This window comes from Ceratotherium simum, chromosome 32 (assembly GCF_057802395.1).
Source record: "Ceratotherium simum simum isolate JZ-2026a chromosome 32, ASM5780239v1, whole genome shotgun sequence".
NCBI classification, from domain to species: Eukaryota; Metazoa; Chordata; class Mammalia; order Perissodactyla; family Rhinocerotidae; genus Ceratotherium; species Ceratotherium simum.
In genome coordinates, this window is record NC_141931.1 from 12,216,834 (window position 1) to 12,242,395 (window position 25,562).

At 43.7% G+C, this 25,562-nt stretch overlaps 1 protein-coding gene across 2 annotated transcripts; it reads right to left on the reverse strand.

The window, feature by feature from the left end:
- Nucleotides 1-2,159: 2,159 nt before the first annotated feature.
- On the reverse strand, nt 2,160-24,227 carry MSRB2 (methionine sulfoxide reductase B2). 2 transcript variants are annotated; one of them, XM_087420750.1, is made up of 6 exons: nt 24,094-24,211; nt 23,837-23,866; nt 15,016-15,116; nt 9,419-9,495; nt 3,858-4,008; nt 2,160-2,936 (listed from the first exon to the last, which is right to left on the reverse strand). In XM_087420750.1, the coding sequence occupies exons 1-6, from the start codon at nt 24,209-24,211 to the stop codon at nt 2,832-2,834; spliced, it is 582 nt and encodes a 193-aa protein (XP_087276876.1). In that variant the 3' UTR covers nt 2,160-2,831. The 2 variants fall into 2 exon arrangements, with proteins under 2 accessions (XP_087276876.1, XP_087276875.1); XM_087420749.1 differs by lacking the exon at nt 23,837-23,866 and having other exon boundaries at nt 24,094-24,227.
- Between the last annotated feature and the right edge of the window lie 1,335 nt (nt 24,228-25,562).

Sequence of the window (25,562 nt, forward strand, 5' to 3'; positions counted from 1 at the left end):
GGGGAGCCATTTTTCTGCCTACCACAACTCCAGAGAGGGAAGAACCCCAGAGAGCCACTTATCCTGGGATCATTTGCCAATTCTGAACCCTGCCAAGAGAATCTGAGCTTTGTACTCACAAAGGGCGTCTGTCTGCTAGGGGACATAGAAATGAGCAGAGCATTTAGCAGACTTGGGGCCCTCAAGTAAATGGCTTGTTTTCCTCTTAGCACATTTGATGAATATGGGATCTGCGTGGGTCAGGATGCTGAAACCCTAGGTGGGAAGCCTCTGAAAAGCAGAACGTTATTTTTCAGCAGTTTCACAAGCAGAGATTAAGAGTTCAAACTGTTTTAGGAGACGGGGCCTCATAGAATACACAGGCTCTCAGTTGTTAGACCTGGAAGGTCAGGGGTAAAACATAGGTAGACTGAGCCTCATCAGGGGTACAATCCAGCCTCTGGATGTACAATTTAGCACAGTCTCTGGATTAAAATGAGTAGCCAACACTATCTGCCTAGCACAAAGAAGAGTGTACCCTCTCTAGAACAAGGTAACATCAGCTGGGAGTGCAATATTTAAAAAATGCATAATATCTGAAATTCAATTAAAAAATGACTAGACATTCCAAAAGAACACATGACTGAAAATCAAAAGAAAAAACAGACTCACAGGTGATCCAGTCAGCGAAGTTAGCTAACAAAGGCTTTAAAAACTATGCTTAATATGTTCAAGAAAAGAGATTAAAAATATGGGGGGGTCATATAGGTGAAAAGATGGAGAACTTCAACAGAAAATTGGAATCCATAAAAAGAAAAAGAATCAAATGGTTATTTTAGGACTAAAAAAGTACAACACTTAACATAAAGAACTCATAAGATGTGTTTAAAAGCTGACTAGACAAGCAAAACGATAGGACGGGTAAATTAGAGAGCTACAGAAAATCTGCAAACTGCAGCACAGAAGGAAAAAAGGATGGGAAAACACAGAAAACAGCCTTAGAAATATGTGGGATGCAATAAATGGTCTAAAATTTGTGTAATTCAGGTTCCAGAAGGAGAGGAGAGAGAGGACAGGGAAAAGGCAATAGTGAGGAGAGAATAAGAGAATTTTCCCAAACTGATGGAAGTATCAACCTAGGATTCAAAGAGCTCTGTGAACCCCAAGCACAATAAATTCCAAGACAACCACACCAGGGCACATCACACACTGCTGAAAATCAGATAAAAGGAGAAAATTATAAAAACAGCCCGGGGAGTGTGTGCAGGAGAACACCTTACCCACAAAGGAGCAACAACAGCACAGACAGCTGATTTCTCAGAGGAAACCGGAGATGGAAGCCATAAGACAAAGGAACGAAACTTTAAAATGCTAAAATAAAATTTCTCCAAATTAGAATTCTATACCCAGGGAAAATAATTCTTCAAAAATGAAAGGAGGCTAAACTTATCAAAATTTATACATGAAATATATGCAGTTTTTTGGTAGATCAATTATACCTCAATAAAACTTAAAAAAGTGAAAGGAGAATAAACACATTTTCTCACCAACAAAAACTGGAAAAAATTCATCACTAGGAATCATGAACTAACAAGAAAAAGCAAAAGGACTTCTTCAGGCAGAAGGAAAATAATCTCACAGGGAAACACGGGATTTCAAGAGGAAATAAAGAGCAACATAAAAGGGCAAATATGTAGGTAAATATAAATGAATATCAACATATACATAAATAATGATTTGTCAGGCTTAAAATGTGTGTCAAATTAAATACACAACAATAGTAACACAAAATATGGGAGGGTGTTAATGGTGTTAAGGTGTTCTAAGGTTAGCATTCTCAGAAAAGTAGAAAAAAGTAATAATTTTCATGACTAACAAGTTAAGGATACATGTTGTGATTTCCAAGGTAACCTCTACAAGAGTTAAATAATGCATAACAAGGTAATAAAGAGAAAAATGGAATAATTAAACTTCCTTTCTGTCCATAAAGTCTCAAAGAAAATGATTTAAACACTTTCAATAACAAATTATTCAAGACTCAATTTGTAGAACACATGAGTTGCTATTAGTGTTAGTATAACCAAATGCCAACTACTTTGTGACCTAATTATTTCTTGGCATTTGATTTCGAGTCATTTTTATAAAAGAGCAAATTCATAGACTTAGACAAAAAGCAAACATGAATTTTAGAAAATATTTTATTGGAACATTTTAAAGTTTAACCTTGTAGCCACTTTTATCTTTTATCACAGAAATCTAACATACTCCCATTGGAATTTATTTGCAGGCAGAAAGGTTGGAACTAGAATGTTCAAGACATTATAAAATTTTGAAAAAGAATCAAGCATTCCATCCATCACCATATGTGCCTCCCAGAGCACAGCTCTTCCCCAATCCTGCTCCTCCGTGTTTCCTTCAGTGCTGGGAATGTGGCTTACTCTAATCCCACATTTTCCTTCCTCTTCTCACTGGATCCCTCACCTATGTAAGTCCAGGGAGGACTTAACCCCAGTGGACAGTTCAGAGTACTTTTGTAAGAATTTTCTGGCTTATAGTGCATCAGCTTCCTGATGTCCCCAGAAAGTCACGCCCTCTGATCTCAGGCAAAGTCCACAGAGGTCAATTCGACGGAAATGGCTGCCCCTCTGTCATTCTGTGAAATTCCAGTCAAAGCCGGAGTCAGCATTGAGTTGATTCAGGTAAATAAATGAGAGAATTGTGACTTGCTTAGTGCCAGCAGCAAACTTAGCCTAGTAAATAAAACAAATCATTCACATGAATTATGAACACTGAGTGTGTAAATGAGGGAGTGGCAAGGGAAGGGGGCTCTTGGAGGTAGTCAGGTTTGAACTTCAGTTTGAACTTGGTTTGAACTTCAGTGCCACACTGTTGATGCAAAACCTCTGACCATTAGGCCCAGGTCCATCAGGAAACACATGGCCAAGATGAGCTTCGCACTGCAAGGAGAGAAGCCTCTGTCAGTTCTCCACTGAGACAAAGCTCTTTACGTGAAACGAGACAGATGAACCCCCATGGCCACCCCACTCCCGTGTTCGACATCTGTGTGGGGAAAAGGTCTATCACACCAGAGTTTAAGAAATGAAAGATGCAGAGCACAGTAGTGGTCGACAGCTCTCTACTTTATCAGTGAGAAGGGGAGCAAGTTATTTAACTTGGGCCTTGATTTACTCATCTATAAAATGGGGATAATAATTATACCTGTTTAATAGAGTTGTTGGGATGATTAATTGATATAATGCATGTAAAGTGTTAACGCAGTTCCTGGTAAGTACTCAATCATGTTGTTGTAGCCAGTGTATCATGACTGTTTTTTACTGAAGACAAGACTATGCTATGTTTGTCTGCTTGCCTCTGGTGGTTTACAAAACTAGAAAATTTAAACACCCAAGGATATCAAAATGAATCTGCTGTCTGGATTTAAGCCACTCTCTCCTACTGGGCTCACAGAAGGGATAATGTGCTGATGTCACCTGCAGTGTCACTCTGACTGTTGGTGACATGCTGCAGAGTGGGGAAGAGGGTGGAGAGATGCCAACCACACTGGGCCCTCCTGCTGCTTGCCCCTGTATAAAAGGATGGGACGGGCCAACTCTTATGCTCACTCTGCTCCATCTCCGGAAGGCCAGAAGCAGGGAAGTCTACTTCAGAGGGTGGCTCAGGAAGGCTCTCTCTCTTCTCTGCAGTGCCCAGAATCATGGGCGAGAGGGCTCAGAAGCAGCATGAGGAGAAACCCAATGTGTTCTGGTGGCAAAAGTACTCCCATGGAATACCACCAGCTATGCCAAGGATACAAGAGCTCTTTAGGGCACTTGGGGCAGCATTGGAGGAAACGAAACAGATAAAACAAAGAAATTCACCTGCTTGCAGACAACCTCCGTGCGAACTCGTGATCCTAACGAGTGGTCCACACGTCTCAGGATCCCGGTGTTACTTTCATTAGAGCCAGACGTCCCATGAGCCTCAGAAAACGAAGGCCATCCAGTGCCAGAGCAGTACTTCTTCTCAGAACTGTGGAAGACAGTCATGACATTACGGCTGCTAAGGCTTATGAGCACACAAACAGCATTTTATGCCCCAGCTCATTTTTCTACAGAGCAGGATCTGAGCCCCTCTCTCCTCTGCCAGATCCCAAGGCCAGGTCTGCGAACAATCAGTCCCCCAGGAATTCTGCCCACTGCACCTTCATGATTAAAGACATCGTCCTGTCACATAGAAGGACTTCTTGTTCCTTTGATGCCAAAGGCTTCTCTCTCGATGTCCGACAAGGACCTAAAGACACTAGGAGTTTTGTGAACTGTGTTGCATTTTAGGAAACACAGGCCAAATCCAAGTGTTCTAAACCTACAAAAGGGGGGAAATCAAAACGAGATAATAGTAGTGGACGGAGGGCATCATGAACTTGGCGTATCAGAGAAGTGTGAGATCTGAAAATGGATCTTGCTGATCCATTTTCAGCAAGAGGAACTTGGGGTTATCTAAACACAGAAGTCTGGCTGCCTGCGGGGATTCAAAGGCTGCTTCTGCCACTTTCAGCTGTGGAAATCGGGCAAGGTATTTAACCTCTCTAAGCCTCAGTCTCCTCATCTGTAACACGGGGATAATCATATCTACGTCATGGAGAGGTTTTGAGGATTGAAGGAGCCACACTGTGGAGCACGTGGTAAGCGCTCATGAATGTTCACTGTGATGATTATTATTAATAAATAAGCCTGGGCACCCTGTGTCAATCACTGCAGGGAAGCCTGACCACCTGGGCAGTCTCATCCTTCACCAATGATGCTGAAGGCTGGGGAGGCCAGAGGAGCCGGCAAGAGGAGGAGGAGGAGGGCAACAAGCAAATCTACTCACCCAAGACCCACTGTAAGTGCTCTGAAAGATGAGCTCCCTTAAATGGCACTAGGAAAATATTTAAAACATTTAAATGGCAGGGAGATGGCTCTCTCTATCTAAGGAAGAGCGAGAAGAAGTGAATTATAAACTCTGCAAAAAACTTTGCCCACTGAACCTTCACGATTAAAGATGTTGTCTTGTCACAGTTAAAGCAGCAAGGAGGAGAAAAAGTGGTGAGTCATCACATCCCTAGACTATGAACACAGAAGGGAGCTCAGTCACACCCCAGCAGAGACAGTCTAGGGTCATGCAGAGCCTCTCAAACATTCTGGTCTCAGGACCCCTTTATACTAAAAAATTATTGAGGATCTCTGAGAGCTTTTGTTTATATGAGTTATGTATATCAATATTTAACAAATTAGAAATTATAACTGAGAATTTAAAAAACATTTATGCATTAAATTATTTTTAAAAATAATAAACTTATTACATAGTAATATAAATAACATTTTTATGACAGATAATTATATTTTCCAACATGAAACATTTAGTGAGAAGAGCTGCATTGTTTTATGATTTTGAAAATTTCTTTAATGTCTAGCTTAAGAAAAAGACAACTGAATCTTCCTATGTGCTTCTGCATTCAATCTGCTGCAGTGTTGCTTTGACTGAAGTGTAGGAAGAGGATGCGGCCTTGCGGATGTGCAGTTAGAGAAGGGAGGACCTTATAGATCCCCTAAAAGGGTCCCAGGAACTCCTGGGCCCCTCAGACCACACTTTGAGAGCCACAGGTATAACTTTGAGGAGTACAGGCTTTGCCTTCTAAAAGACTTGGGTGTGAATCCAGGCTATGCTGGTTACATCACTGCGACCTTGGCAAGTTATTTAATCTTTTAAAGCCTCAGTGTCCTAATCTATAGGACAACAATGGCATTATTACCTCACAGGGTTGCTGAGACGATTAACTGAGATATTTTCTCTATATAGTGTCTTTAGCATAGTGTCGGAAACACGGCATATAAGTCAGTAGCTATTATTTCTTAATATCATCATTATCATTAATAACAGATATCTAACAAATCCACACAGCTGTGGGTCCAATTAAAAGCATCTGCACATTTAGGTTTGGGTCTTTGCAATCCTTTTCCAAGGGTTCAAAAGTATTCATCTGAGCCACTCTGGCCCAGGGAAAAACATCTTAAGTATCGTTTCATCATAGCCTTTCCACCCTCAACATTATATATAAACTAGTGATCATTAAAGGAATTTGGTGGAGAATTATGAATATGATAAATTTTTTTTAATGAATGAATCTAAGACTAATAAAAAGTCATTTAAAACATTTTATGGGAAATAATAAACCTTTATTGATGCAATTAACAGAATCTGGAGATTTTACCAGGTAATATAAGAGGCCTCTCATATATATTTAAGACTGGGAACCTAAATATTAAGGTTAGAAATTCCAATATACATATTTAAATGATAATCAGATTATAAGGCCCACCCTTGAAAACCTAAAACCATTCTGGATCATCTCTTCTCATATACTCTTAGAAGTATTTCTTTAGTTTTGCTATGTGTTTATTTGCTTTGTTTTTTTCTTCATTTCTGGAAATTCCTTAGCCTCCAAAAAACAGCAGAGGCACCCGCTGGTAACTGACAACTCTAGCATCTTAGAAGAATTTCCAAACAATGGAAGGAAGGGTCGGGGCGCACACAAAGGTTTTTAAACAATGTTACTTAGTTACTTGCAACATGTAGGACACCAGGAAGTTACATAAGAAGGGAACTAATATCAGGCTCTTGGTTCCTTTTATTCTAAGCCGATTTATGACCATGAAGTATGTGATCCCACAGAAGATTTTAATAAAGGCTTCCAGAATTGGCCTGTGAGAGGAGGAGAAGGAGGGGGAAGAGAGGAAGCAGGGGAGGGGACAAAGTCACATAATTCCAAGGCTAATGAAGCGACAGTCTGGAGTCCCCAGGGGAGTGATAACATCCTGAGAGTGTTCTTGACCCAGAAACCCTGGATGAAAGGTCTCTGATGTGGAGGGTCGGCAGCTCTCCCAGGACGCGCGCCATATTGGTTCGGCGTGAAGGGAAGTGTGCAGGCAGCAATGAGCCCAGCTGTCAAGAGGCAGTGGTCCACGTCCTCTTGACTCTTTAACTATTTAGTTTTGGCCAACAGACTTTTCACCTCATTTTGACTCTATACAAGCATTTGAAGGAATGTTTATTTTTTTCTCTATCCCTGCTCCTATTATTAAGGCTGGAGACTGGGGACAGAGAGAGAGGGAAAATGAGAATATATCCCTAAGACTATCCTCTTGAATGGGAAGCATGCTCAGGAATATAGTCTTCATTTACAGATTCTCATTAATTAGAGATCAAGAATTCCTCATTATAAAGACACATTCATGTATATAGGCCTAAGCAGGGTCTGTCTCTAAGAATAAATCATGGCTAACATGTATTGAGTGCTTGGCATGTGGCACGCATTGCTCTGGGGCTTTTACATATATTGACTCATAACTCAGTTAATCCTCCCAACAACCTTATGAATTCTGTACTACTATCATGCTCATTTTACAGATGAGGAAATTGAGGCACAGAGAGGTTAAGAAATTTGCCAAGGTCACACAGCAATGGAGCCAGCACATACCTCTAGGCAGCCTTAACCACTCTGCTACATGGTCTCTCTTATAAACGAATGCATCTTTAAGAAGAGTATATTCTGGAACATAAAAGATTCTTATGAATATATTCTTATTTTTCCCAGTTCCAGCTGCAGAAGCAGCAGCAGCAAAAATGGAACAAACTCAAAAGTCTTTAAAAAAAGAAAATGGAAACTTCAACTAAATGATTAAAAAGAAATAAATAAGGTTGGCAAATTGGAAGTTCAGTAAACAGGCCACTTGGCAAAATGGCTTTTGGAGAAAGGGCTGGTTTCCCGGTGAGTCTTGGCTGCTTCACAACCTCAGTGACCAGGGTTGGTCACTCAGCTTCCTGAATCTGGACTAGCATTGTGCTAATACAGTAGACACTGGCCATAGGTGGCCTTTTAAGTTCAAATTAATTAAATAAAATGAAAAGTTCAGTTTTTCAGCCACACTAGCCACATTTCGAGTGCTCAATAGCCACCTGTGATCAGTGGCTACCATATTGGATGGTGCAGATATAGAACATTTCCATCATTGTAGAAAGTTCTACTGGACAGAGCTTTCTGCTCTGGTCTCTCAGGTCCCTCCTTGCTCCAACATTCTGTGATTCCACAACGGAGCCTGTGTGGTGAAGGGATGTTGGGCATTGGGTAGGAAGAAGGTGTCATCTTTATAGGTGCAGAAACTGGACCACCAGTGAAGTAAAAAACGAAGACTAAAATGTAGGAGTGTGCTCTTGCAAGGATGACATCTCATCCCTTCTTTTAATAGCCCAAAGACAAAGGCAGAATGTCTGTCCGGTTACCACGTAGTAACAGGGCAGTCCTCTACCTTTTCAGAACTCGGTTCATTAGCTAAAAGCAGGTTGGCCATCTCAAGGTCCTACTTCTCCTCTTCAACAGAACCAAAGGCCAAGCAACAACTAACATCTCAGAAACATGCATCCTGCATTTTACTGTGTCAAAATTAACCCATGGCTCCCCAGGTCACCCTGGGCTGACGGCTATCTTAGAAACCTCCTCACCAGGCACTGACAGAGTGAACGGATCTGGGCAAAGGCCTGCCCCTCCCTGAGCATCCTTCCTAATCCTTCCTATCCTTGCAGGCGGGGTCTGGATTTCCAAATTCAGGCCACAGAGCAGCCAGCGGCCCAGTCTGCTCACAGCCCAAAAGACACAATGCAGCAATGCCTGATGGAAGATTCCCAGAGCTGGCTTGATTTATATTTTATTCCAAACTAATTTAGGGTTGATGCAAAAGAAAGGAAAACATCTTTGAAGTTCTGAAAAACGGGACTTCAAAAGATGTTTTCTTTTCTTCTCCATCGAATCTACTTTTTTTAGACTGTTTCCTGCATGTCTAAACAAAAAAGCCTTTGTTGAGAGATTTCAGATCCTGATTGACTTAAAAGAGGCTTTGAAATCAAGGGACAATTAAATTTACTTTTAGCTACATAGAAGAGGGCATGGTATTCACTGCTGTCAAGCATTGTGGGGAATCCATCCTCATAAAATTCTATATTTCTTAAATTAAATTATAAACCCATTTTCCCTGGGAGAGATACAGCTTTAATCACGTGGCCAAGCAAATACTATTATGGTTTAGATTTCTTTAAATACTTTCCCAGGAAAAAATTCTAATAGCTTTATTTTAAGGTGCCCACTAAGTTTTATTTTTGTGCTATTTCTTGGGAATACAGAAAGGAAGAATATAGGTTAAGAAGTCTTGTTAACTATTCTACATGCTAGAAATAATCAAGACAGGCAAGAATCTTACATGAACAGCTCTCTTTATAGCAACTGTGCCAAATGAGAAGGGCAATTAAAAACAACATGTGTATATATTTACCCAAGGCCTCAACTGAGACAGAGCCATCTGAATTGAGAGGTCTGTCCTCCCTCAGTATCTCCTGATGCTAATCTTACCTGAAGAGTGGGCTGTCACAGCACACACAGTGATACATTCCCGATTCCTCATTATTCAGGTAGATCCCGCTGAAAGGCTGAAAGTCAATCAGATACATCATGTTCAGGTTTCTCCTTACACCAGCAGGAGATGATAGAGCAGACTGAAATCCAAGATTAAGTCCCCAAATAAAGGAATTTTTGTACTAATTTGACAAAGTGCAAATATCACCAGAGAGAAACTTACAACACAACGCACCCAATGAGCAGCCTGCGGGCCTATTTACAACCCGGACTTTATTGTGCCAAATATTCAGATTATGACATTAACAATGCTTTGTATTTAAATAGCACCTTTCATCCATGAACATCAAAGTCTGTGAAGAGGCAAGAGAACAGTCCTCCTGATTGTGTGAGATTTCAGTCTCCATTTCAGAAGAGTTAATACAATAGGAATCTAGTCAACTGTCTAAAACACTTTGAAATCTCCACTTACAGACAGAATAAAAATACATAAAAAGAGATCGGGGGCCGGCCCCGTGGCTTAGTGGTTAAGTGCACGCGCTCCGCTACTGGCGGCCCGGGGTTCAGATCCCAGGCGCACACCGACGCACCGCTTCTCCGGCCATGCTGAGGCCGCGTCCCACATACAGCAACTAGAAGGATGTACAACTATGACATACAACTATCTACTGGGGCTTTGGGGAAAAAAAAAAAGGAGGAGGATTGGCAATAGATGTTAGCTCAGAGCCGGTCTCCCTCAGCAAAAAGAAGGGGATTAGCATGGGTGTTAGCTCAGGGCTGATCTTCCTCACCAAAAAAATAAATAAATAAATAAATAAAAGAGATCGGAGTTGTGCCCTTAATATGCTTCATGTGGTGTTTGGGACACTGCATACCTAATACATGTTAAATAAGGAGCTAGATTCTCCCGATGCCTAAGTTACTACTTAGATGAAATTACCACGTTAATTGTGGCTTCAGGAGTTCCCAGCTTTTCAACAGTCTCCCAAGGGGAACACAAGGAGACTTAAGGCAATGAGTGAGCCGAGTCAATATTTTTGTAAATGTTATTTTACAAACTGTATCTCATTGTTTAAAAAAGAAAACAAACGACCATTTTTGCCCAATTCCTTTTGTTATCTCCCAGGTCAAAGAAAACTAAAGTAAAAGAAACTCTTGCACAAGCCAACTACGAAGATTCGCGACCAGGGTCTGGTGGCCAGCACACTCCCGTTTCACGGGACGGAGAAGCTGCTGAGCCACAGAGTGGCTCTCGACTCACAGAGCCGACTCACGAAACAAGCTGGACCGCTCTGCCCTCTCCGGATGTCCCCACTGGAAAAATTCACAGTTCAGATGTTCGAATTCCCTGTGGTCGTATTAATAGCACATTTTCAGTGAGCTGCATAATGGACGATTTAAATTAACCTACTGAGCCAACCATCTGGGTGCATTTGGACGTTTTCCCTCTCTAAAGACCCTAAACTTAGCTGCAGAAATCCGAACAGTGGTAAGCTGGCCTTTGTATGGCCCATCCTCCCGAATGCTTGCTCCCAGTGCTGCCACGAATTGGCATCTGTAACGAAGAGGAAGTTGCACATCCCTCCCACCTGGGCTGATGAGACACACACGCCAAGGGCCACCAGTCCTGAAGCTGATCTAGAAAAGCCTACTCATAGGATCCAGACAGCCTGATAAGATTCAAAATATAATTATGTCACTGTGGGGGACAGCTGGACAGAGGAAGTGACAGGGAATTGGTATTATAGTAAAAGAAAATTTCAGATGAAAAGGAATCCTTAGCTGACATATTTTATGAAATGACATCTATGCTCTGTGTCCTTGCCTGATTTCCTGATGTCTCCCTCCCCCCTCCTCAATTCTATACAAGTCCTGTCACTTATTTAGGGCCAAATTCAGCTCCTATCTCAACTGTTCATTCTAGTATTTACTTGAAAATCTAGCATGTACCCAGTGCTGGGCTGGGAGCTAAGGCTGCAGAAGTGGGGAAAAAAATATCCAACTCTACAGTGCCTGCACTCAAAGAATTTTGTTCCCTAGTCAGGAAGACATACGTGAGCTGACAGCTGTCACACCACCACGAGATGACAGCTCTGCTGGGGCGATTAGCAGGGGGTGTGGGTAGCACGAGTCCCGTTATGACTAAGGGAGTTTCCATGAAGGCTCTCTGTACCAGGTAATGTCTGAGTTCAGGGGTGTTTTTTTTTCACCTTTTATTACTATTATTTTTATTTACACAGCTGATTAATATTTATTATAGGAAAATGCTGAAACACCAAGCTGAGTTTTGAAGGATGAGTAAGAGTTAACCACATGAAGCAATGGGACAGCACTTCTGACAGGCAGAGCAGCCTAGGCACTGCCCATGTGACAGAACAGGGGAAGGTGGAGAATGGAGAACAATGCTGGGAAGGCAGGGAGGGCCGGACCAGAAGGGGCTTTGATTAGACCATGCTAAAGAGTTTAAACTCTATGCCACTGAAAATGGGAAGCCACTGGAAACTTTCAACTGGGTGTGCACATGACATTCACGTGAAGAACAGACTGGAGTGGACGCAAGCAGACACTGGAGGCAAAGAACCATCAAACGGCCACCAACGCAGGCCTGGATTTAGCTGTGGCAGGAGGAGTGGAATAAAAAGAGGATGGATTCAAGAACTATTTAGAAGAGAGAACTGAAATGACTGACTGTGCAGGGAGGGGGACAGGGTCAGAGATGGAATGATGTTCGAGATGCCCCCTAGATTTTCAAGGTCTGTGTGATGGATTGAACGTTTGTCGAAGTTGAATCCCTAATGTATGGTATTTGGAGGTGGGGCTTCTGGGAGGTGATTAGGTCGTAAGGATGGAGCCCTCATGAATGGGATTAGTGCCCTTATAAGAAGAGACATGTGAGAGATAATTTCTTTCTCCACTATGTGAGGATACAGCAAGAAGGTGGCCATCTGAAAACCAGGAAGAAAGCTCTCACCTGTCATTGAATTCAAAGGCACCTTGGTCTTGGACTGCCAGCCTCCAGAACTGTGAGAAATAAATGTATGTTGTTCAAGCCCCCCAGTCTACAGTATTCTGCTACAGCAGCCTGAGCTGACTGCCACAGTCTGTTGGGACCAATGGGAGTTCTCTCTTCTTTGATTTTGTCAATACAACATACCTGTTGGAAACAGATGACACACCCAAAAGGGATGATTTGGAGAAAATTTCATACAGAACTATTTACAAAGGTGGGGACAGGGCCAATGGAAACCAACAAGGGAGGGTGAAGCACCCGTGGGCCAGTGACCATAAGAATACATGACCCATATGAGGCCTGGGGGACAAATGAAAAGGGCAGTCACCAGAACCTGTGAGGCTGCAGCTGTAGGTGAGGGCTCCCTGCAGGAGCCGCAACCTGCACTAGAGGAACACAGTCCCAGAGGGGACCCCGGATCCTCATTTCTCTATCCTGCCCTCTGATCTCACTGGCATCTCCCACTGGCCAAACGCCATCAGTAGCCAGAGGGCAAGGGAGCTGGTTACTCTTCCCAGAGCTGAGAGCAGAGTAGAGCATGTGGGAGCGGATCTGGGGGGCGGACAAAGGATAGCCTGCATAAAACCTACCTTCTGTTGATATCTGACTTTTATTTATTGCTCAGCCAGGCTGTAAGCTCCTTGATCATACCTAGCAGAGTGCTGGCATGTCACTGCTGCCCAAGAAAAACATGTGTAACTGAATTTTAATTTTGAGTCAACAAATTTAAAGCTTAGATGTTTTACTTCTCTTTCCTTAGCCTCATGAAGCTAAGGCTTACAGTTCTGCAATATTCTAAAAAATTAAATGTGGAAAATGGATCAACTGAAAGGGATTTATAACATTAGTTAAAATAATGGATGATGCTCATTTTGTAAAATGGCCAAATGCACAGAGTATATTGCACCATCTGTTTGAGAATCCCACAGATTTATTCTCCTAAACATCTGGCAGCTCATTTCCAGGCTCTGTAGATATACCAAACCCTGCCTGGCTCTGTTCCTGAGAACAGGGCTGGCTTAGAATATTCTGGGAATACACACAACTGCACACAGAGCATCATATGTGGCTCCCTTGTGCTATCTGCAATAATGGTTAATGTAGTCTCTTTCCCAATGAAGGCTTTATTAAAATCCCACCCACAGGAAGTTTTCAAAAATACCAGTATTTCACAAGAATCTATTAGGATCTGCTGGCCTATCTAACGACTTTAGCATCAGAGAAGCTGAGGGTAAGACCATGATTAGAAGGCCAAATGCACGGGACAGCTACCTGAGCTTTGCAGGGACTGCTAAAGTAAAAATATAAATACTCTACGACTTTGCAAAACCACTGTGCTGTGGTCCACTCTGTGGGGTCTGCTTCACAAATGAAAGCATCTAATTAACCAAGCTCAACAGCTAAACTCCAGAGGCTATACATGGTCTAAGACAGACCACGTGTTAAGAAACGCGGTGCTGGAAAAATGGTATTATAATGAGGACCCACTGAGGACCGTTCGTTTGGGAAGTGAATGAAAGCTGAGATTGTTGAATGCAGTTTAAATAACGTTTCCACCTCTTAGCCCGCAGTCATTCAACATTCACAAAAATTTACTTTTTCAGTGCCTACGGTAGCCAGGCACCACGTTATGTGCTAGGGATATACCAAGGAAGGCAAACGCTGTGATGGAAAAGTACTGGGAGAAGTGAACCCAGCTTGGGGCTGAGAAAAGGCTTCCCTGTGGGAGGGAGACCGGGGCTGAGAGCAAACAGTAGGTTTGAATGAAGTGGGGTGGGGGTGATGGGAGAGGAGAAGGAACACAGTTCAAGGGCCCTAAGCGGGAAGGGAGCCCAGGGTGCTTGAGAGCTGGAAGGACAGTGTGGCCAAAGTGCAGAGATCAAGAGAAAAAACAGCCCAGATTCGAGGCTGGGGGCGGTAGGCCAGGGCCAGAGCCTGTAGGGCCTTATTAGCCATTTTTAAACTTTCTCTTTACCTTGACAGCAGTGGGAAGGCACGAAAGATTCTGACCAAGGGCGTGATGTGGTCAGATTTGTGTTTTCAGAACCTCTCTTTGGCTGCCGTGTGGAGACTGGCGAGGTGAGGAGCAAGAATGGCTGTGAGCACATACGCATGGTGATGGATAAAAACTAGACTAGTGGTGGTGAGCACGATGCAGTCTATACAGAAACGGATATATAACAACGTACACCTGAAATTACACAATGTAATAAGCCAATATGACCTCAAGAAAAAAAAAAATGGCTGTGAGTAGAAGAGCTGGAGCTACTGCATGCAGCCTGAGGAGTGAGAGCTGGTGGGACCCTGGACCAGCGCTGCAGTGAGAGCAGCAGAGAGAAGTTGAGGGACTGGAAGGCTATTTAAGAGGCAGAACAGATGGGCGAGGTGATGGAGGGCAATGTGTCCAGAGGAAGGTTTCTGGTTTCTCCCACTGGATGGACACTGATGCTCTGAAAAGAACAATGGAGGGGACCAGGTTTGTAGAGTAGACGATGATGAGTTAGGTTTTGTAGCCAGACCTCTTCCAATCCTCCCCCAACCCCCCAATACATCTAATAGAAAATCGTTACTCAGCATGGCTCACCGGTTCAGTGCCTTTTTCTCTCGTGACATAGAATTGCTCCGGAGTCAGCTTCTCTTGCCACTCACTCTTGGTGAGAGACGGCTCCTTCTTTGTAGGAGACCCTGTATCGTCAAATAGAAATTTTTTTATTAAAAAAAAGCCACAATGACCTTTTCTTCCTTAGCATTCCTCTTAAAGTGCAGTAGCACGCAGGAGAATAAGCCGGTCTCTTCCCTCTCTCCCACTCCTTCCTTCCTCACAGGGACCAGAAAGCTCTGACACAAAATGCCTTAATTGACTTATTAGTTTAATAAGAAATGAGTAATAAGTAGACAGGCAGTTTTCTAGTCCCACTGGGGCACAGGAGCTAAAGAGGCAGCTGAAAAATGAAATAATGCAGAATAAATCCTATTCAGGTACCTAAGGAGAGAAATGGATCCTTCTTCCGTTATTATTTCACAGGGGTATTTCCTGTCAGGATACAGCTGGGAGTAGCTGAGTGATTGGAGAGAGGAGAACATTGAGCTCTTGGGTTATCCAACTCCTCTCTCTTGCTGGTTTGTAAAGATAGCTCTGACTTTGTCTGTCAGGGGAGGTCTTTATTAAAAAATCTTCTTGTGTGGAAAAAAGAAGAGACTCCCATAGCATATACTCCTGAGAGGGGACCTGAGGCCTCCCACAATGTCTTCTTACGCTTCATGGTTTTGCCCACATTTTGTTTTCCTTTCTTCTACCCCTCTGGTTTCCATCTTACCACTTGTATTCCAGTGCATGTAAACAAAGTTACTAGGACAACAGTCTTTAGTCAAAGGGGGTTAGGAGCCCAGTATATATAATTAGTATTTTAATCATCCAGCATTAAGAATTTGAAAGGATTATATAATCTGTCCAACTCTTCAACTGACCAGTAAGAAAATAGAGGCCTAAAGGGTTAGTAACTTGACCACGGCACTGAAGATGAAATGTTAAACACCTGTGATGTCACAGCCCATAGAGCAAATATGGCAGATAATCATATTTGAAATTCATTTTTGGTTCCAAAAAAATTGCCCCAAATAATCCTTCAGCAAGAAAAGACTTATATCTTCATCACCAGATTATGATACTGCACAATATAGTATTTTCAGTAGTGTATACTGTTGATTGCTTATGGTTGTTTATATTTTATTAAAGCATTTTTACCTATTAAATATATTAAGTTGTCCTTTCTTAAATACTTTTTATAAAGCTACAGGCATTTTCTTCTTTACTATGGAAATATACCTCTGAAATTTCCCTATGGAAATATATCTCAGTTACACACAGTTTTTCAGGCACTCATCTCTTGGGGAGCAAAGCAAAATGTATTTATGTGACAATTATTACTGCTCAGTGGCTTTCAGAGTTATCATGCAGAATGCCAAGTAAGAAATGGAGAAGGAATGATAAAAATTTTTAAATCACCATTTTTGCAACTACTAAAATAATAACTGATTCAAGCAAGCATCATCAGGGGATTCTAAAACCCCCAGGTGAAACACTGTTGAAGAAGATTAGTCACACATTTTCAAAATATGATTCCAAAGATGATTAATTACAAAGAAGAAAATGTACCCTTACAATGGAAAAACCTAAAAGTCACCACCTTAACCAAGTAAGCAAAGTTAGCCTCACCAATAGTGGACAAGCTGACATCACGTGCCTCTGGGTGTGACGCACTGAGAAGGACAGAGCATCACCCCATCACTGTACTGAATCTATTCTCCGAGAGCTCACTGGGGACTTCTTAGTAAAACCCAGGAACACTGCATCCTTATCTCATTGACTTCTCGGTAGTATTGACACCACTTACAGCCTCTCTCTCAGGGTATATTCTATTCTCTTGGCTTCTATGACACCAAATTCTCTTGCCCCTCTAGTTACTCCCTTTCAGTATCCTTCCTCAACTCCTCTTCCTCTAGCCACCCCTTGAATACTGATGTCTTCAGAGGGGTCTATTCATCCTAGGCTTTCCTCTATCATCACTCCAATACCTGCTTTGTGGGTGATTTTATCCATCTAATAGCTTAAAGTACCATCTATATGATGGGGACTCCAAAATCTATTTTTCCCTCTACTTGAGATCTATCCACTGGGTTCCAGATCCACATATAATCAACACCTGGATATCTCCTGATTATCTCAAATAACATGCACAAAAAGACTTCATGTACCTCCCCTGCTCCAACCCAAATCTGCTCCTCCTCATATGTCTTCTAGCTCATCCACCCCATGTTTCAAGCCAGAAAGCCAGGCCATTGTCCATGACTATTCTCTTTTCCTTGCACCAAGCCCTGTTGGTTCTACTTCCTAAATGACTCTAGTATCTGCTCATTCTCACTTCTCCTCGGCCACTACCTTGGATCAGGCCCCCATTATCTCCAGCATAGATTATTACAGAAGTCTCTTAATTTGTATGCCCTCTACCTATCCTGACCACTTCTTCCTTTTTCTCACTGTCCCAAACTGTTCAATGCAACATAATACTCTCAAGATAAATTCCAAACTCCTTAATGTGACTTCCAAGGCCCTTCATGATCTGGCCTTGGTTACCACCTTCAACTCCTGCCTTACATTATGCTCCAGTCCTTCTGAACTGCAGTCCTCTGAGCTACTCAGAGCATGTCATGGTTTGTTCAGCTTTTTACTTGTTGTTAGGACGGAGTGAAGACTTCTAAGATCCTTACATGCTGGACCAGAAACTGAGAGTCTCCAATCTCTGGTCTCAGTTTATATGTTATATTCTCTAAGAAACCTTCCCTTACCTCCAAGTGCAAGCTTTTCCTGCGTTCTTAGAGCCCTCAGTACTTCCATGATAAACCTATTTAATCACAATGATTGCATGTTAATTTGTCTGGATGTCTCATTTAACTAGAAGCTGAAAGTCTGAAAAAAACTGTCTTTGTTCAATGTATCCCTAGTATATATTATAGTGCCTTAGCATTGAATAAATATCCATTTCTTCATTCAGTCAGTCAACAAATATTTACAGAGCACCTACTGCATGCAAGACACTGTTCTAAATATTGGGGATACAAGGGTAAGGAAAACAGATAAGAATCACTGCCCTTATTGGAGTAGAGGTAAAATTAAATAAGTAAAGAATATAGAACTTTAGGTGATATCTCAAAAATCACAGAAGAGATTAGAGTGTGAGCATGTGTGTGTATATGCATTTGTGTGTGTGTGTGTGTGTGTGTGTGTGTGCATGTATACACACAATTTCAAAGAGAGTACTCAGGAAAGGCCTTACTAAGAAGGTGACATTTCAGCAAAGACTTGAAGGAAATGAGCAAACATACCATGAGAATATCTAGGAGAAGAGCATTGTAGGCAAGAATAAAAAACAGGTGGGGTGTGCCTGGCACATCTGATGAACAGCAAGGAGGCCAGAGCAACTGGGGTGGAGTGAGCAGGGGAAGGTTAGCGGAAGTGAGAGCAGAAAGGTAACGGGGGCCAGATCATTTAGGGCCTTGAAGGCTATTGTAAAGGACGCTGGCTTTTATTGAGAGAGTTTGGAATTCATTGGAAGGTTAGCACAGGCATGACACGACCTAACATATTTTAAAAAGGATTACTGGCTGATATACTAAAACAAACAGAAGCAGGACAAAGGCTGAAGCAGAGACACGAGTACAGAGGCTGCTCTAACACTCTGGCTGAGAGATGGAGAAGAGCTGGGTCAGAATGGTGGTAGCAGAGATGCTTCGAGTGGTCAGATGCTAGATGTATTCTGAGGATAGAGCCAGAGGATGTGCAGATGGATCGGATGTGCAGCAGGAGAGAGAGAAAAGGGTCAAGGGTCACTACTCCAAGGCTTTTGGTCGAGCACTGGGTGATGGGGGAGATGACAGGAGGAAGTTTGGAAGCTTGCTTTTGGATGTGTTAAGTTTAAAAATGCCTATTACATATTCAAATGGAGATATCAAGTAGGCAGTTGGATATATGGGTTTAGAGTTCGGGGAGAGGTCCAAGGCAGAAATGTAAATTTAGACTCCTCGGCCTTAAGATGTTATTAAAGCCATGAGACTGGAAGATCCCCAAGTCAGTGAGTGTAGACAGAACAAGGAGGCCCAAGGGCTGGACTCTGAAGCACTCCAAAATACACAGGTTGGGATGGGGCTGACCAGTCAGAGGGGAGAGAAGGAAACTGCAAGAATGTGGTGTCCTGGGAGCTAAGTATTTTAAAGAAAATGGGATAATTTACTGTGTTGAAGACTCAGAGAGAGATGACTCGTTGACCACTGAGTTAAGCAATGTGGAGATCACTGGTGACTCACAAAAGAGCAGTTTAGGTGGAGGAGGTGGGGGTAAATCCGATTGGCATAGACTTAATAAGAGAATAGGAGGAAGGAAAGGGAGACAGTGCCTAGAGACAAGTCTTCTGAGGAGGTCTGGAGGTGGCTGGAATGGGAAGTGAGGTCAAGAGCAATTTTTTCAAGATGAGAAAAATCACAGTATTCTAGTATGCTGGTGGGAGTGATCCAGTGGAGAGGATAAATTGATGCTTTAGGAAAGAAAGGGGAGAACTGGGGGGCTATTCTTGACCTTGAGTAGACCAAATATGGGAGACCAATTAAATTATGAAAAGTTTATTGACTACGTAAGCTTTAGATAACTATTCAAGACGACAATATAAGAGGTTTTACAAAGCAATGCACGCTTAACTGCCAATTGAATGGTGGAAACATTTTGAAACCATCTTAGGCTGAGTTAGCAGGGAAAGGTGTTTTTGTTGTTTTAAGAGCAAGTGGGTTTAGAACTGGTTTTAATGGATGTGAACTATGTGTTTAACAGAAGTGAAGGCATTCCATTTTAGGCAGTTTAAAAGACCTTTCCCTTCAAGTCTCCGTCATAGTACGTCATTCCACATGTGTTCTTGGCTTTGACAAAGATCTTGCATTATTTCTATGGATAGCTAAGAGGAGGACCAACTTTTGGTACTAAGGTTGGGATTTATAGGCTATAAAGCTGCCATTATCTTCCTATCACCTTTTGGGGAGGAAGTGGAATGTGACTACAGAGAAAAGCCAATTGTCTCTTACAAGAATTGCCCTTTGTGTCTTTCAACATGCAACACAATAGAATAGTTTACACTAGAAAGTGGGAATTCAAGAAGGGCTAAACTTCAGTGGGCCTCCCATGCTTCACCTTTGACCCCAAGGCATGAATCCTGTATGGATTCCCAGCCCCCCTCCCACAGCTCTCTATATTCCACACCTATTAGAGAGTGACTATGTTTTCCAGACACTCACCTTCTCCCTCTGCCCTAACATTTTTTTAGTTTAAAATTTATAACTAATATTTAAACTGTTAAACAAAGGAATTACTCCTTCATGTAAATACAATAAGAAAGCACCTTTTTCATGGCATTTCTAATCCTTACCTGTATGTACCTTTTACACTATTATTAATGTGTGTGAAAGGTTTCATGGGTGGGCAACAATGTTCAGACTAGTTGCGGCTCAAGCACCAATTATGCAACATTTAGCTGCAAATCTGCCAGCCTGGAAGACTCTGTCAAGGGGAGACAGACTGCCTTGATAGCAAAATGACAAATGGTTAGTTGGGTGGTCTCACGTCGGTAGTCTGTATCACTTCAAGAGGTTTCTTTAACCTGGGGTTCTGGGCTGAATTGTCTGCCCCCCACCCCCACCCCATTCACATGTTGAAGTCCCAATCCTCAGCATCTCAAAATGTAAACATATTTGGCCACAGGGCCTTTAAAGAGGAAACTAAGGTTGAATGAGGTCATACAGGTGGGCTCTAATTTATATGACTGTATCTGGAGATAGGGCTCTGAAAGAGGTGATTACATTAAAAAGAAGCCATTAGGATGGGGCACCAATCCAATCTGATTGCTGCCCTTATAAGAAGAGAAGAAAAGGCCATGTGAGGACACAGGGGGAAGGTGGCCATCTGCACTCCAAAGAGAGAGGCCTCAGGAGAAAGCAAGACTGCTGACATTTTGGTCTTGGCTTCCAGCCTCCAGAACTGTGAGGAAATTGCCTAAGCCACCCACTCTGCGGTATTTTATTATGGCAGCCCTAGCAGACTAATATAGTCTGCTTCAGGAAACAACTAAAGTTTGAATGAAAATTGCATTATAAGAAAATCCCCTGCAGTTTTACCAACCAACAATTTAGGTGCATGTCCATACAACACATGGCAAGGTCTCACTTAGGAATGAGTAGTTTCTTGGCCACCAGTGGTTAGAGAGCAGGATCCAACACTGGTCTTCTCATCATTTTGTGTGTGTGTGTGTGTGTGTGTGTGTGAAGGTGTTTTTGGTCCTTAATCCACATCATCTGTACCTCATGTTGGTCCTTTTGGGACCATGTGTCTTTCAGATTCCCTTTACATTCTCCTGTTATCTTCACTACCAAAAGTTTGGCTGCTGCTGTTATTGTACTCTATAGCTACACAGCTCTACCTTCAACTATGCTTTGATAAACTCGGATTCCTTTGGGTTCTTTTCTTTTTGTGTGCTGTGATTCGCACAGGCTATGTTTCTTGTTGGTTATATGTTCCATGTGGTGATCTAGCAGTTAAGACTCAGCACTGTCACTACCATGTGCCGGGTTCGTTTCCCAGTCAGGGAACCACACCACTCATCTGTCAGTTGTCAGACTGTGGTGGCTGTGTGTTGCTGGGATGCTAAAAGCTCTGCCACTGGGATTTCAAATACCAGCAGGGTCACCCATGGTGGACAGGTTTCAGTGGAGTTTCCAGAGTAGACAGACTAGGAAGAGGGACCTGGCCACCCACTTCCGAAAAAGTTGGCCATGAAAACTCTGTGTATAGCAGTGGAGCATTGTCTGATACAGCACCGGAAGGTGAGAGGATGGCACAAAAAGACCAGCAGATTCTGCTCTGCTGTCCACAGTGGTGCTGGGAGTTGGAATCAACTCCATGTCTAACGACAACAACAAATACTTCCATGAAGTGGTTCTCGATTTTCTCATCTTCAAGGAAACCAACTCTTGCTCATATGGTCACCCACTGGTTACCACCTTCTGGTTTTGCTAATCTTTCTGGCTTCAGTTCCTATACTGCCAATTGTCACATATGAGCCAGCCTGGTTTCAATAAATACTTGTTGAAACTAAGGGAACCTTTTAGGAACTGGCATAAAAAGAATTCCCAGCCCACTCTCACCTGCAGACCAGTCTTCTCTTCTGCCACAGTGACTGGGCTGTTTGAACCTTATGTTCAGGATGGTTTCCTAGCAGAGTATCTCAAGAAAGAATGTTTTCCTGAAACAACAGATTGTTTTCTCCAGGACACTTTTTACTTTCCTCTTTCAGTTTGCTCTTTGTCAATCCAGATGACAAAATCGCCGGGGCCTTGCCTCTTGCCTGTCAGAAAGCTCCACACCAGAGAACAGTCCTCTGTCACTTTCAACATCTCATTCCTCTCTCTCAACCCTCCCCAAGTCCACGGGAGTTAAATGTGGCCACACTTTTGTCTTTTCCATTTATTGATGTAATTATAACCAACAATTAATGTGTGCTTACTAAGTGCCAATCATTGTGATAAAGCATTTTTAATTCTTTTCTTAATTTACTCTGTACAACAACCCTACTGTTACCATTATTCCTATTTTATAGAAGGAAAAAAACAGGTTTAAGCTTACCAAGTTCAAGCCATGCCCAAAGTGGACACAGAACTATTACCTGTTTATCATTTTTAACGGATACCTAATAGTTTGTTGAACTGAACTTTCATGGTTTACTTGATCTTTCCTTAACTGATGGACATTTGGGTGATAGCCAGTTTCTGGCTCTTAAGAGCAGGCTCTTAAAAACATTGTTGGACATATAGCTTTGTTCTTTTAAATTATTTCCTTAGAATAAATTCCCAGGAGAGGGTGTTTGATAAGTTACACAGCTCCTGTTATGTATTGGTGTCTGGCCAAATTTTAAAGCTGCTGGAGAACTTCAGATCCCAGGGCAATTCATTAGGCTGTTTCTGACAGCACCAAGTACCAACATGAAGGACGAGTTTCCGCTGAAACGACTATCCTGTAACGGGGAATGAGAAGAGCTCCAGCCCGCAGCTGTGATGTTTCCAGCACCTGTGGTTTTTAGGAGATCAATGCTTGGCACAGAGTAGGCACAAAACAAATATGATCAGATTGGCTGACTAGAGATACCAAGGGGTTCTGAAGGCCATGACTGGAAGTCACATGGGATCAGCTACCACTCCATAATGCCAATAAATAAATAAATAAATAAATGTTTATTTATTTAACACTACATTTTGAAAACTTCAGGGGACAAAGTTCCTAGTGACTGGGTACATTTTCGGCATAGTTAGGTATCTCTAAATGTCTTCAGTGGACACACAACAGAATTCGATTCAGAGATGGGACAGCTGGGCAGTTGCGCAGGAAGCGAATCCACAGGGGCCACTAAATTACTCTGAAATATATCTGAATACACTGTCTGTTGACGCTGGTCTCCACAGGTGACTCCTCACTACCGGGTGAAATGTAAATGTGCCCCAATCCAACACAGGAGCCAAAGGCATTTTGCAGAAAACACACACACACACTTTTCCCTGGTCTGACAGCCACTGACAAACAAAAAATGATTATCAGTTTAAAGGGGGGACGAATTATTAGCCCTCATGTTTCTCTGGAAACACAAAGAAACAGAGCGAGGCAGGAAGCAAAGCCACAGAATCCAAAGTCTGAACTGCCTGCTTCTCCGGCGCGACAAGCAGCACGTAGAACTCGAAGAGAGGGACAAGGTAAGAGACGCAGGCCCATTGCCGCAGAGCGCGCGGGGTCGCGTGTTGACCCAACCACCCCAGTTCTTTACCTGGAGTCCCAGGATGACCGCCGGAGGCTCCTGAGCCCGACATTTTATGCCAAAAAAAAAAAGTGTGCACGTTTGGGGAGAGAATCTAAGCCTTTCCTCAAATTTTCACAGGGGTCAGTGACTCCCCCTTCCGCCCCTCCCAGCTTACAACCCACTGTCCTGGACGGCAAGGCAGCGCTGGTCCAGAAGCAGCACTCGGCCCCAAGCCGCGGCAAGCGAAGGGAAACCGAGAGGCGGGGGAAGGGCCTGCGTCCTACCTGCGCCCCCGTGGCCCGCCCTCGCGCCAAGGCCACCGCTGCCCGCTCCGCCCCGCACAGCTCGCCCGGGCGCCTCTCGGAAGAGCAGACCCCAGAGGGCGCGCGGGAGGCCCGCCATGACGCCGCCGCCTGCAGGCCCGCCTCCCCCCGCCGCGCCCCGCCTCCCCTCCCCTCCCCCCCGCCGCGCCCCGCCTCCCCTCCCCTCCCCTCCCCCCCGCCGCGCCCCGCCTCCTCCTCCCCTCCCCTGCCGCGCCCCCGCCTCCCTCCCCTCCCGCCGCGCCCCGCCTCCCTCCTCCCCTCCCTCCCCGCCGCGCCCTGCCTCCCCTCCCTCCCCCCGCCCCGCCTCCCTCCCCTCCCTCCCCCCGCCGCGCCCCTGCCTCCCTCCCCTCCCGTCGCGCCCTGCCTCCTCCCTCCCCTCCCCCCCTGCGCGCCTCCGCCTCCCCTCCTCCTCCCCTGCCGCGCCCCGCCTCCCCTCCTCCCTCCCCCCTGCCGCGCCCCGCCTCCCCTCCCGCCCTGCCTCCCCTCCCCTCCTCCCCGCCGCGCCCTGCCTCCCCCTCCTGCCCCGCCGCCCCTCCAAAGCGGACCACCAGCCGCTCCCCTTCCCCCTGTGCCCTTCATGCTCCTCCCCATGCTCCTCCCCACCAACTACTCTGCTCTTGCTCCTCCCGCGGCCCTCCTCCTAGTCCCCTCTTGCTCTACTCCCTACCTGCCTCCCCTTGGTCCTCCCTGGCGTCCTTCTCCTTGCCCTCTACGGCTCCCCACGATGTGCCCAGCAGCCTCCCCGTGCTCTTCCCCCCTAATCTCCTCTCTGCCTGTCCTCCCCTGGCCCTGCCCCACACCACTCACTCATCCCCACTCCACTCCCCCCAGCCCAAACGCTGATCTGTTTAGTTTTTTTTACATTTTCAAGAATTGTATATAAATGGAACTATAGATTAGCTTGCATTTTCTTGAGTTGCATATATATAGAATCATACAAGTAGGTACTTGATTTTGTCTGGCTTCTTTCACTCAACATAATTATTTTGAGGTTCATGTTTTTGCATGTGACAGTTGTCATTCCTTGTTAGTGCTGAATAGTATTCCCTTTATGGATGTACCACAATGTATTTATCTAGTCACTTGTTGATAGACGTGTATATTGTTTCCAGTTTTTCCTCATTAGCAACAAAGTTGCTAGAACACTTCTGTACAAATCTTTGTATGTACATGTGCTTTCTTTTCTCTTGGCTAAATACCTGGAAATGGAATGGCTAGGTCATAAAGTAGGTGTAACTTTTTAAGAAACTACCAAAATATTTTCTGGGGCAGGCCGGTGTCCTAGTGGTTAGGTTCGAGCTCTCTGCTTTGGTGGCCCAGGCTTCAAGGGTGCAGATCCCCAGCACAGACTTACCCACCACTCTTAGTTTTTGTAGATGCCAAATTTTTTGGTTTTGGTTTTGGTTTTTTGTATTTGCATATGGATATCC